This window comes from Cotesia glomerata, linkage group LG7 (assembly GCF_020080835.1).
Source record: "Cotesia glomerata isolate CgM1 linkage group LG7, MPM_Cglom_v2.3, whole genome shotgun sequence".
NCBI classification, from domain to species: Eukaryota; Metazoa; Arthropoda; class Insecta; order Hymenoptera; family Braconidae; genus Cotesia; species Cotesia glomerata.
Window position 1 is genome coordinate 1,584,508 of NC_058164.1, and position 13,985 is coordinate 1,598,492.

The 13,985-nt window shown below is 28.8% G+C and overlaps 4 protein-coding genes across 4 annotated transcripts; 2 read left to right on the forward strand and 2 right to left on the reverse strand.

Annotated features, from left to right (window-relative positions):
* Nucleotides 1-299: 299 nt before the first annotated feature.
* Nucleotides 300-4,062, forward strand: LOC123268968 (ankyrin-3-like). Its single transcript, XM_044734434.1, has 2 exons — nt 300-3,657; nt 4,052-4,062. Exons 1-2 carry the CDS (start codon nt 300-302, stop codon nt 4,060-4,062), a joined length of 3,369 nt encoding a protein of 1,122 aa, XP_044590369.1.
* A 4-nt stretch (nt 4,063-4,066) lies between these two features.
* On the reverse strand, nt 4,067-6,096 carry LOC123268521 (speckle-type POZ protein B-like). Its single transcript, XM_044733676.1, has 2 exons — nt 5,724-6,096; nt 4,067-5,239 (listed from the first exon to the last, which is right to left on the reverse strand). Exon 2 carries the CDS (start codon nt 5,216-5,218, stop codon nt 4,163-4,165), a length of 1,056 nt encoding a protein of 351 aa, XP_044589611.1. The 5' UTR covers nt 5,219-5,239; nt 5,724-6,096; the 3' UTR covers nt 4,067-4,162.
* Nucleotides 6,097-6,311: 215 nt separating this feature from the next.
* On the reverse strand, nt 6,312-13,724 carry LOC123268489 (exosome complex exonuclease RRP44). Its single transcript, XM_044733607.1, has 12 exons — nt 13,573-13,724; nt 13,325-13,498; nt 12,908-13,256; nt 12,602-12,831; nt 11,437-11,715; nt 11,036-11,320; nt 9,467-9,704; nt 9,122-9,380; nt 7,558-8,022; nt 7,317-7,485; nt 6,947-7,228; nt 6,312-6,661 (listed from the first exon to the last, which is right to left on the reverse strand). The coding sequence occupies exons 1-12, from the start codon at nt 13,624-13,626 to the stop codon at nt 6,542-6,544; spliced, it is 2,904 nt and encodes a 967-aa protein (XP_044589542.1). The 5' UTR covers nt 13,627-13,724; the 3' UTR covers nt 6,312-6,541.
* On the forward strand, nt 10,048-11,101 carry LOC123268540. Its single transcript, XM_044733705.1, has 5 exons — nt 10,048-10,196; nt 10,249-10,412; nt 10,472-10,590; nt 10,645-10,886; nt 10,934-11,101. Exons 1-5 carry the CDS (start codon nt 10,180-10,182, stop codon nt 10,953-10,955), a joined length of 564 nt encoding a protein of 187 aa, XP_044589640.1. The 5' UTR covers nt 10,048-10,179; the 3' UTR covers nt 10,956-11,101.
* Nucleotides 13,725-13,985: the final 261 nt, after the last annotated feature.

Below are 13,985 nucleotides of genomic sequence, written 5' to 3' on the forward strand. Positions count from 1 at the left end.
TCAAAAAAATTTTTAAGTTACTTTTAAATAAAATTTTAAATAAACAAAAAAAAACATACATTTGATGCTCAGCTATCAAATATATTTATTTTTTTTATTCGCTTTAAAAATTATCTGAATTTCAACCACTTTTAAATATAGTTTTTCAAATTGACAGAATTACTTTATTATAAAATTATGCAATTAATATAAGGAAAATTGATAAATTAATCACATCACTATCAGTAAGTAAAACAAAAAATTTCACTTAGTTTATATGTTTATCACAATAAAAGTAACCTGGAATTTTTATTTTAGAAATGAAAACTAGAAGATCGACTAAAACAAAATTATCACCATTTGAAACGACAAAAGAAGATGAAGTGCCTCGTAAAAAGCCAAGATATTCACATTACCGAGTCGAAATTGAAAAAAATGATAAGAAAATGGAAGTTGATGATGTATCAGAAACATCATTATCATCATTAGAAACATCATCATCAGAATCATTATCATCATTAGAAACGTCATCATCAGTATCAGAATCATCGAATCTCTATAGTGCCATTCAGAACCAGGACATCAAGTTGGTTGACAAATTTCTTAAACAAAAAATCAACCTCAACGCCATTCCAGAAGACTCATCATTACCATATCTTCATTTAGCTGTTAATTCTAGAAATTTAAATATAATCAAAAAGTTAATCGACTATAAAGCTGAGATTGGTATATTTCATGAAAATAAAACTGCTTTACACCTTGCCGTTGAACAAGGCGATAAAGAAATAATAAAAATACTTCTTAAAACTAAAAAAAATAAATCTAAAATCAATGCAAGAAAAAAAGGACACGACACACCTCTCCTTACGTCAATAAAATTCGGGAACTATGAAATATTTAAATTTCTAGTTGACTCTGGTGCATGTATAAAAATGATCATCCATCAAAAGGATCTTTTGCATTATGTTGCAAAAAATAACGCTCATAAAATCGCTGAGTATTTGATAAATCAAGGAGCTTATGTTGACTCTTGCATAAAAAAAAGATATTCACAATTTTATCAATATACCCCATTATGCATTGCTATAAAAGCAGAGAGCTTTGAGATGGTTAAGCTGCTGGTTTATAAAGGAGCGAATATTAATGTCGAGACAATATGCCGGGGGAAAAAACCGTTACATATAGCGATCGAGAAAGGTAATATCCAAGTGTTCAAATTGCTTAAAGATGCTGGCGCTGATATTAAAAAATCCTACAAAGATATTTACCCTTTTCATTGGGCTGCTTACCACAATTCAGTTGAAATAGCTCAATACTTAGTTGATAATCGAAATCTTGGTATTAATTCTTTATGTTGTTCCTGTTGGTCGCAATTTTATCGATATACCCCATTACATATTGCCATTCAGCAGGAAAATGTTGAAGTAACTAAATTTATTATTAAAAACGGAATAAATGTTAATATTACTGGACGGGACGGTCAGACTGCTCTTACCATTGCTATTAAGAAGAATAATTTAGAACTCTTCAATCTACTTTGGGATCCTAAATCTAAATTTATTAGTAATTCAACTAGAGTAGTGTTACCTTTGCACCAAGCTATTGTTGCCAACAATGATTTTGCGATACATTTTTTGATCGAGTTTGGAGTTGATATTAATGCTATCTGTAATTACCCAGTATCAAAGTATTCACATTGTACACCTCTGCAGTTAGCTGTTGCAATAAATAACCTGGCAGTAGTGAAACTATTATTGGAGAAAAGAGCAGATATTAACAAGAGTACTGAAGCTATGGGGACTCCTCTTGCAGTAGCGGTTGACAATGATAATTATAAACTCTATAATTTTCTAATAAAATCAGGGGCGAATGTTAAAATGCCTCTGCCTATGACGTTACTACATAGATCTGTTAATATAAACAATTATCGTATAACGCAAGATTTAATTCGACGTGGCTTAGATGTTAACGCGTTAAATGAACATAAAAAACATGAAACTTATAAATATTCTCCATTACAGATTGCAGTCACAAGAGAAAATCTAAAAATTACAAAACTGCTCATTAGAAGCAAAGCAAAAGTAAATGATGAAAGATGTATCAAAACAGCACTTGGTATTGCTTGTGAGCAAGCTAATTATGAATTAGTTAAAATCCTTTTTGAAGGGGGAGCAAATGTTAATGAAATTTCTGACGAAAAATCCCCATTGCATTTGGCTATCTGTAAAGGGAATTACGAAATTGTTGAGTATCTAATTAAATGTCAAGCGGACGTTAATATAAATAGTAAAAATGATTCACCTTTGCATCTAGCAGTAAAAGCTAGAGATAGAAAAATGATTGAGCTTTTACTCAAAAACATCGCCTTGGTTAATTGGTCTCACATTAGCCAACCAATTCTTATGCTGGCCGTTGAAAATTCAGATTTTGAAGTAATTAAAATGTTAGTAAATGCTGGCGCTGACGTAAAAGCTACAAATAACAAATTGTATTCGCTGTTACGGTTAGCAATTAAACAAAATAGTTTTGATATAGTTAAACTGTTAGTCGATTTGGGAGCTGATCTAAACGCAAATGATGTTCCATTGTATTGGGCAGTAAGTGCAAAAAATTATGAAATAACTGAGTACTTAATTACTCATGGAACAAAGAATATTGATCAGTGTCCACCATTTCAATACACACCTTTACACGTCGCCGTAAAGAATCAAGACATAAATATCGTTAGTTTGCTTCTAAAATTTAATCCTAATATTAATTTTGCCTATAACTACCCGACAGTTCTTGGATCAGCAATTAAAACTTCCAATTTAAAATTAATTGAATTACTATTAAAATATAAAGGTTTAGACATAAATGCTCCATGTTATGATCAATGTACTCCTATCGAGTTAGCAGTTGAAAAAAATAATATTGATCTAGTGAAATTATTGTTAAAGTATCATGTTAACATTAATTTTCAAATTGCCCAAAACAACCGATGGTTTATTTCTCATGTTGGATACGCTGGAAGATTTGAAATGCTAAAGTTCTTTATTAATAATGAAATTGTCGAGACTAATTATAAAGATCCTAGCAATGGAGAAACATTTCTTCACTTGGCTATTAAATGTCGCTCTTTCAAAAAAGCTGAATTCATAATACTAAAAGAAGACTTTGTTAATATTAACGCATTGGCAAATGGTGAGACTGCTTTCGACCTAGTAGTGAAATATGAAACGACTACAAGATATTTATCTGATCTTTTATTAAATTCTGGAATTGATATAGGTGTTATACCAAATAAAAAAGTTATTTATTCTTCATCAATTAAAGAACATATGATTAAACTAAAAGCTAGTGGTCACACTTTGAATGATTATTATCTAAATATCGTTAATAATAGCCTTAATAATTTTTTTCTCAATAATATATACATCGAATGTTTAAAAGAAATCGAGTTGACTAAAAATGTAGAGATCGATAGTACCAAACTTAGTTATTATGATATTTTACGTTTGAGTCAACACGATATTGCCATACGGTTGAATCAATTTAATGGTAAAAAGCTCGATAAAAGCTCAATAGTATCACAGTTTCCTTTGTATGGAAGTATGATTTATTACAAACTGATTAAAGCTTGTCAAAGAAAAGAAATTTTAATAATAAGCACCGAGATGTTAGCAAAATTGTTGTACGGTAAATTGCCGTTTGATGTAATTCTCGAAATTAATAATTATTTAAACAATTATGATTTTAAAATGTTAACTAAATTATAAATGGAAAATTTGATAGAATAAAATTTTATCCATCAATTTTAAATTAACAAAATATTTTTTCACACAAAATTAAATTGTATTATTTATAATAATAAATCAACAAATCAATTATATAAAAATAAAGTTAGACAAATTATAATATTTACTCCTATTTATTTTTTTCCTCCAAAAATAATATTTTATTGACATTTTTCACGTTGAATAAAAGTAGTAATGAATAATTTTTCAATCAAAAAAATTATTTTGCAATATTTAAAAATACATCTTTATAATTTTAACTTTAATAATATTTATGACTTACGACTTTGTCGTAGACTTTATCTAATCAATTACTTGTATAAAAAAAAGTGCTGTTTTTTCCGTAATATTTTACAGAAAAAAAAATTTGTAAGAGTAAAAAAATACAAAACTGATAAATTTAAAAATTAGTCAATAGTTTTAGGAACTGCTTTGATCAAATCAACAAATTTTTTTAGCAAAACTGATAACAAAACCGGCTTAGAGCTTTCTAGTTTTTTATAATCTTCAGTGTCCATAACTTTTTCCATATTCATTATCATAAAATCAACAACATAATCCATTAACAGCTTCGCACTGTGCTCATTTGCTAAAATCATCATGGTAACTGCGTTTTCAATAGTTATTGTCTTGCACAAGGATTCTTCACACAATATTTTCAATGTTTTTAATTGATACTTATTCGCAACGTCTAATAAACACTCAGCTTTACCATCTAAATTCTCAACTACATCAGTATAAATGAATTTCAGCACGTCTTTGAACACTTTAGGCTCTACATCATCGATATTTAACACATATTGTTTGCTCTCAGGAGTTTCATGTGATAACATCGAGGCAATTGTAGGACTTCGAGCGATTAGAATGGATTTATGAGCTCTAAATTTAATGTCTTTCACTGTGAAAGTGACATCACTACCCATTTCAGTTTTTAGAAGCTCATTGAAGTCATCGGAGATTTTAGTTTTCATAGTTTTGTATGGAATTTCTGATGTAGTTGTTAAATAATCTCCATATACGACAAGGTCAACGCCCAGAGTTAAAATATTGTCGGATAGAATGTCATTTTTATCTTCCAACAATTTACTTATTTCCAGAAATTTATTAGAACCCCAACTTTCATGGACCTTAAATATCCGAGTTGACTTTTTTATACTCACTTTTCTTTCGTTTTTATTATTCAAAACGTAAATTGAGTAATCTGCTCTAATTGCTGGCTTATTACTACTTTTTAAATACAAAAATACTGAGATCCACTCTTTAACTTTTGTATCTTCATTGTTTTTAAATTTTAAACGTAAGTACCAAACATCTTTAATATCAGATCCAGTTGAAAATTCCATTGACTCTATTTTAACGTCATCTGGACTGGTAAGTGATGAATCTATAAATGAATTAAACTGATCGATTTTCCATTCGAAAATAATTTTACTTTCCTGCATGGATGAATAACTTCTCCTCATTTTTAAATAATTGTTGATGATCTGAAAATTTTTTATTTTAATTAAAATTAACAAAATTTTATGAAAATTAATTTAGCAGATATATGATAATTTTAAGAACGTTTTCTTAACAAATAAATTATGGCGAAAAAAATTGACATGTAGAAATTTTATGAAATTAAAAATCGAATTTTTTAAAAATATTTTTCAAAAATTTGTTTGTTAAAAAAAAATTTTTAAAATGGTTAAATGACTATGAGAATAAAGTTAGCCGACATTCAAAAATTTTTTACTATTTTTTCTATTGAAAAAATTATAACAAAAAAATTTTTTTTTAATTTTAATTTATAAAAAATTTGAAAAATTCTAAGTGCAATTAAAAAAAAAATATTTTTTAGTTCTAATTTAATAAATAAAGCAAAATTAAAAAATTAAAAACGTCGACTAACTTTATTCTTATCAAATGACTGTTAACTTAAATTTCATCAAAATTGCATAAATCTAAAATGATATTTTCTTTAATTACCTTTTATTTTAAAAATATACATTCAAAAACTCAATTTATTTATATTTTTAATTAGTAATTGCGCTCCTCACTCCAACAAATTAAAATAGTTATACTATTTAAAAATATTTTTTACAATAACGTGATTTTGATAATAATAAAGATAATAACCTAAAATGATCACAATTAGCTATTATGGTATTTCACATCCATTATTGCTTACAGCGCTATTGCTGGACAATTTGACAATAAAGTCAACAATAATTTCTTTGCAAAAATATTTAAAAAGTGAATAATAAAAAAGATATTTTTGTTTTATTTTTTTATTATTTCTGTCTGACTGCTCTGGAGTGTCACAAACTATCTTTCTTCTCACTTTTCATTTGACTAACGTAGTAGTACTTGACGGACGTACAGTCAACGCTCTCTGTATTTGACCGCTCTCTGTTTTGACCACATTCTTCCTCTGTATTTGACGATTTTACACAGATCTTATGGACTAGGACGAGTCAAATACAGAGAATGGTCCTGTACGGGCGAGTCAAATACAGAGAGCGTTGACTATAGAACAGTTCTTGAAACATAAAGAAGGAAATGTAGGTGACAAATTGAAATTTAACATGGGTTCAACTTTGAAAAATCATTATTTTATTTTTGCAATTATTTATAAACATGAATACCAAAGTAATAATGAAAATAATATGTCTCACTTATAATTGTAAAATATAAAATTGACATTTACACTTCAAAACCACTTGCAAACTTGATTCATACGGTAAAAATAACAATTTCATTCAATTATAATAATATTATGCCATAATATTGTCAATAAATTTTAATTACTTCTTATTCTTCTTTTTCTTCTGTTTTTTATTTTTCTTCGCTGGAACTTCAATCGGTATTGGCTCTGGATCTGATACTTTACGTTTTTTAACTCCAGGAACACTGAATCCAGAAATCTAAAAATAATTTTTTATTATAAAATTATTTACACTCAAGTTTATGAAAATAAAGTTAGCCGACATTTCAAAATTTTTAGAAATTTTTTATTTAAAAAATTTCAATTAAACAATTAAAAAAAAAATTTTCACTTGTAAAAAACTTAAAAAACTATAAGTGTAATTTTTTATAATTATCTTTTTAGTTGTAATTTAATTAATTAAAAAAATCAAATATTTTTAGATGTTTGCTAACTTCAGTGTCATTAATGTTTGCATTAAATTAAAAAAAAAATAACAATTTACCTCTGGCTTAACAAGTTTGAATACTAATTTTTCGTGTTGGACATTAGATCTATCTAAGCTCAATTGTACAATAACAGGATCAAATGACCTGAAGACAACATCACCACACGTCTGTGTGTGTTCTTCTTCATTATAAATAAATTTAACTCCAGATGTGTCACCTTTTTTGTTCAAGTACAAAGTTCCTTCAAGTCCGTACTTAGGAATTAGGACCTGCAATGCATTCTTACGAACAAAAAGTATGTAGCCGTCTTCATCTTCAACTTTTTCACGGAAGAACAACTAAAATAAAATCATAAATATTATTAGTACACCAGAATTGCATTTCACTCAACTAGATATTAAATTGAATTAAAAAAAAAAAAATTACATGGGTATTCAAAGCAACTGAAGCACGTCCAGCGTACTGAGCCATACGATTACGATAATTTAAATTATGACAAAGTGCATGATTTTTCTTTTTATCCAGTAAATCTGGATAAGTTGCATCAGCTCCAATACAAACAGCAAGTAATCGATGGACCACTATATCAGCGTATCTGTAAATATTATACGTAATTTAAATCATTCTCAGAATAAATATTGCAAAAACAAGAGATATCGATAATTACCTTCTAATTGGTGATGTAAAATGGGTATAAATTGGACAAGCTAAACCATAATGGAAAAATTCCGATTGCTGAACCATACCACTTATAAAATAGACAGCCTGCATCATGCAGCGAGTAGCTAAAATTTTTAACATCGTATTAAAGTATGGGTTGTCTTCTTTATGGGCACATTCGAGTGATTGCGCTAATTCTTTTCCGCTGGAAGTGTTGATCTCAAAGCCTTGATGTCTGCCAGCTTTGATGAGCGGCTCGAAATTAGATTGTGGTGGCTCTGGATGTCTTCTTAGCATCGCACAATCAGGAAATTCTGCTAAAATTTTTTCTGCTACTGATATATTGGCCAACAACATAAACTCCTCGACCATAGAATTTGTGTCGCGTAATTTTTTAGCTTCTACTTCGATTGGATCATGAGTTTCACTGTCCACTTGAAACCGTATCTCTGGAGACGCCAATACTAGTGCTCTGTTGAATTATTGAGTAAATATTAATAAGAAGTAATTATAACTAGCAATCTTGCAGTCACTAGAGGACTGCCATGACTTGTGAAATATAAATAAATAAAATTTTGCTTTATTAAATAATGACTTTTGTTAAATTGCACTGTACTTTTTTAACTATTGACGTTTTTTAAGATATAAGCTCATCCCGATGTTACACTTTTCAAGAGCTTTCATTTGAGTACCCACATGCATTTTGATATATTTTTCATATATTCATATATATAAATACATAAAATATATGAAAAACTGATGTGGGTACTCAAATGAAAGGTCTTAATGAGTGTAATGCCAGGGTGAGCTTATATCTTTAAAAATATCATTAGTTGACAAGATACAAGGTCATTTCTTAAATATTGATGTTTTTAAAGATATAAGCTTATCCCGATGTTACACTCATCAAGAGCTTTCATTTGAGTACCCACATGCATTTTGACATATTTTTCATATATAATTATATATAATATATATAAATATATAAAGTATATGAAAAATTGATGTGGGTACTCAAATGAAAGGTCTTGATGAATGTAACATCGGGATGAGCTTATATCTTTAAAAATGTTAATAATTCACAAGATACAAGGTCATTTCATAATTATTGACATTTTTAAAGATATAAGCTCATCCCGATGTTACTCTCATCGAGAGCTTTCATTTGAGTACCCACATGCATTTTGATATATTTTTCATATATAAATATATATAATATATAAAATATATGAAAAATTGATGTGGGTACTCAAATAAAAGGTCTTGATGAGTGTAACATCGGGATGAGCTTATATCTTTAAAAATGTCAATAGTTCTCAAAATACAAGGTCATTTCTTAATTATGTATCTAGAGATAGAGCATTTTCGAATGCAGCCTAAATACTTAAATTGACTATCGGTGAGAATTATATAAAACCTTGAAAAGGCACAACTTCAGGTAAAGACTTTTCCAACGATACCAAATTTAACCATAAAAACCCATTTTATCATATAAATACACTGGCCACAAAATTTTGCTTATTCTCTTTATAATATAGATTACTACTAATATGGAAATAAATAAAAAATACCCATTTTCAAGTCGACGTTTCTTCAATTTCTTGGCTAAATTATTCAATCCTCTCAATGATACCGCTAATGCATCATTTTGCGATTTATCGTCGATTAATAATTGAGCTTCTTCATAAGTCATCGCTCGTCGTGATCGTATTACTGACTTACAAAATCTCGTATTAATAATATTAGCATCGTGATCGATTTCCCAAATACATGAGAAGGCAAATCTTTCTTCATTGCCACGAAGCGAACAGAGATTAGAACTCAATAAGCCTGAAAATAAAATGATTAAATGTTTTATTAATTAAAAACTTGGTATTACAATTGAATAGATTTAAATTTAATAAAATAAAAATTACCTGGCACCATGTCAATTCGTTTATCAACGAGATAAACAGTAGTTGCTCTCAAAGCAGCCTCTTGGTCCAAAGCAGTTCCAGGTCGAATAAAATGCGTAACATCTGCAATATGAACGCCCACTTCCAAGTTTCCATTTTCTAAATCTCGGCAATGAAGTGCGTCGTCAATGTCAGTACATCCTGGTGGATCTACTGAACAAATGTCCAGATGACGTAAATCTTCTCTCGATGCAATGTCCTATTAACAATTAAAATAAAATAAAATCGTTTCACTTCTTTTGTTTCATTTTATTAAAATTTTTGTTACTAATTTTTTTGAATATGCTCGTTTTAGTTTAAAAATTATTTGTGGTTAACTATAATTATTTATTAAAGAAATAAAAAAAAAAATGAAAAGAAATTTTAATTTAATAATAAAGCGTTCGTCTGAGAAGACAATTGATCAAATAATGGCGAAATTTAAAAAAGTTAAACAAAGTGTTGTAAATATTTAAATCTTGTTAAAAGTAAAGTATAATCAATTTGTTTGTGAAAATTAATATAATTTTGTTTAATTAAATAGAGCGGTTCATTAGATGAAGGAAATTCGAGTAAAGAAAGTCAGAGTGATGTTAAGCTAAAAATATCTTCAAAAAATATTGGTGTAATTTATGAAAAGTTGGAAGAACTTTTAAATTTTCTTTTCAAAGATACTAACTATCTAAGTTTTATTAATGACTATCCCGTGTAAGTATTTATTTATAAATTAGTTATAATATTATAAAAAATTATTTTTGTAACAGATTTCTGGAGAAAAAATTTTTAAACAGTGCTCAAGAGCTTGAATGCATGCTAAAAGAATTAAAACGCGTGCAAATTAATGTACAGAAACAAAAATTACAAAAAAAGTGCATTGACAAGGAGAAAAAATGCGTTGAAGAGACTTTAAAGAAATTAAAAGACACTGGTAAATTTTTTTATTATTATTATATACAATTGAGAGTAAAAATTGATAACTTGATATAGAAATACGTGAAATGGAGACTATTGTATCTGTTTTTGACCCTGCCATGTTTTCACGATGGGAGTCAATTAAATCGACACGAAAATTAGAAACTCTAGAGGGATTTTTATCGGATATAAAGGTTTGATAAATTAAATTTAGACTGACAAGTTTTTAATCGGTTAATTATTTGCAGAGCAAACAATTGGCTTTGGAAAATTTAAATACTTTGGTAACGAGAAAAGTCAAGAATACGAAAACTATTTTATTAAATAAAAACAACGGTAATAATAAAGATTCGAGTGTAGCGCTGCCGATTTTAGAAATTAATTCAACAGAAAGCACAATACCGCCCCCGCCACCGCTACCGGTAGTACCTTATTATACACATTCGCAAGTGTCAACACGGCAACGTCAGCGTATAGAAAATTTACGCAGGTAATTTATTTAAATAAACAAATTGATCAATGCTAATTTTAAAATAGATACGAATCATTTCGCGTGTAGAAATTGAGGTCACCGAAAATATTAACCATCTGGAGGCTTTGATGAATTGAAAAATGAATTGTAAAATAAAAAATACTTACTTCCTCGGTGATAATCCAAGGTAATTTTGGAAGAAAACTAAGAACAGCGTCGGAAAATCTACTGTGTGGTACATCGTGTTCCAATAAAAGCACTTCGTTCTCAGTTTCCTTATCACCGACTTTTCCTAGCGCGCGAACAAAATGTCCCGATGGATATCGAGAATTTCTTGGCCAAGAATCAATAGCAACAATTATTCTTTGGCTACTCAAAGTCTCTGATTGTCGTGTTTCGATTCTCACTTTAGGAATCTTCCTTTCAGCTGGGACGAAAAGATGCTTTACATTCTGAATCAAATAAAATTTTAATCTATTAAAAAAATCCATACCCAATTATTTACAACTTAAATCAATAACAACAAAATTAATACTAGTGCTAATAATTATTATTATTATTCTTTTACCCCTTTGACAGCACTTGGCTGCAATATGCCACAATATTGTCGCCATTTTCTTCTTATGATGCCAACTATTTTACCTGTTGGCGTTCGTTCAACTTCTGTCGTCGTCTTAACAATTATTTCCTTTTCTTCCTCCAAAATGTCACCTGGATCATCTTCATCAGCTTCGTCTTGCAGGATTAATTCACTTGGAACTGACCATTCTTCTTCTGGTAATAATTCAACAGCTACAATATCACCATCAATAGCTCTATTCAATCCAATTCTTCCTTGTACGAATATCTGTTTAAAATAATTAGTTAATAAATCGCGTGCCTAAAGGTAAAAGGGCGTATAGCTAAGGGTTAGTAGGGATTTGTGCTGAAAGGGCGCATAAAAAAAATTTTTTTGCCGTTCGGTTTGAAATTAAAAGTTATACATAAATGAAGTCACCGAAAACGTAATTTTTACTATTTTGATCATTTTTAAGAGCTACTATTTCTAAACTAATCAAAGGATTTCGCTCATTTTAAGGCTCATGCAAGCTAATTGTCTAAAAAATTTGCATACTAAATTTCATTAGGATCTGTTGAAGATTCTCGATAGAATAACATTCATAAGTCGGTTGCACTAAACATTGCCTGAAAATGGTTCAATAGAACTCTTAACTTTGATAAAATAACTAAACATGGTCAAAATGTCAGTGTTATACACATCAAATTAAAGGTAATTTCATGAGCTTTCACATGAATTCATAAAAAATTAGCCATCTCTTCTCAATCAAAAGTTATACATCAATGAAGTCACCAAAAACGTGATTTTCACTATTTTGATAATTTTGAAGAGCTGCCATTTATAAACTTATTGATGGATTTTGCTCATCTTCGAACTCACTCAAAGTTACTATCCAAAGGATATGTGTAATAAATTTTTTAACTAACGTTATTTTTGAGATTTACTCGACTAGTTAAGAGATATTACGACAAAATTCCGAGTAAATTCCAACATGAGGACCAATCCAAAAGATTGATTTCTATGAAATCTACCTAATATGCGCCCTTTTACCTTTGCGAAGGTAAAAAGGCGCATAAATTGTTATACGCCCTTTTACCTTTAGGCACGCGAAATCAGTCAATAAACAATCCAAAATCTTATATTAAAATTAATGAAGAAATAAAATAAAACATACGAATTTTTCCATTCCTTCAACGTTAACACTTCCTTCCAAAAAATTTTCCCGTGACGCTAAAAATGTTCCCTGAAGCAATTTTCCATTTTTAATTCCATCGTGCAATTGCGCTGGAGTCAAATGAGAGGGAAATAATGGTTCACCTTTCCCACCATCAATTTCATAATTTTTTTTACATAATTTATCTTCTAAGAACCCAGAATTCTCCAGCGAACAAACATATTCTTCCACTGTAAGCAAATAAAATAAATTAAGAAAATAGTCATTAATTATTATTTTTTTTTTTTAATTAGTAATTAAAATTACTTGTAAATGCAAGGCAGCCTTCAACCTGCGCTTTGCTCCGATTTTCATTATCATCAGTAAGCAAGACAATATTGATGTTGTTATTTTTCGATTGCTCCAAATGACTTTTGTACCACAGGCAGGCAGTTCTGATGGCCCTGTCATTGCGGTCATTTATTTTTTCACCAGGTACCCGCTCGACAAAGGTGTCTTTGTGGTGTTCGTTGACAAAAACGTAAAATTTACGTTTTGGATCAGCTATTATGTCTTTCAATTTTTTGTAAACATTAGAACTACGGTGCTTTACTTCTTCCAAAACCGTCTGGAGGATAATTACATTGCACAGCAAATCCTCTTCCAAGATATTTATCTATAATAAAATAAATATTATGTTTTAATTTAATAAAAGCGCTCAGCTGTTAAAAAAAATTTACTTACTTGATCAAGAACTATATTGGTGTCCAGTAATAAATAGTACGAGCCAGAAATAAGTGAGCTCTTGGTTCCTGGATTTTCTTCTTCTAGCACAAGATCTTTTTTACGTGGCTTACACGACTCACAAGCTTCAGATCCACACCAAATATCATCTCGCAGGTAATGATCTCTTACAATCTAAAAAAATTTATAATTATTTTGCAAGTGCTGCTAATAATTTAAAATTAATATTATTTATTAAAAATTCTTACCTTAAAAATATTTCCACTTTTAGTCTTACGAAAAAATGTTTTTGTAGCTAACATTTTGTAATATTACAAAATAAAAAAAATTATTTTATGTAATAAATAAAACCATGTGCGCTGTATATTTACATATACAGTTTTGCTATTCTTAAATTATTTTTAAATTGAGGTTATAATTTGTAAGCAATACTTTTAGTTTAAAATCTGACAATTGAGGGCAGCACAAGCAATTATTTTAATTTACAAAAAAAAATTATGTCAGTAGAAAAAACAAAAATTAATTAAAATTTTTTATCAGTTATTTTATTTTTAAAGAGAAATTAGGAAAAATTTTATTGAAATATTACAAGAAACAGAAAAAAAGAAAAATTAGTAAAATATTTAAAATTTCCCGCCATTTGAAGATTTCAAAAACATCA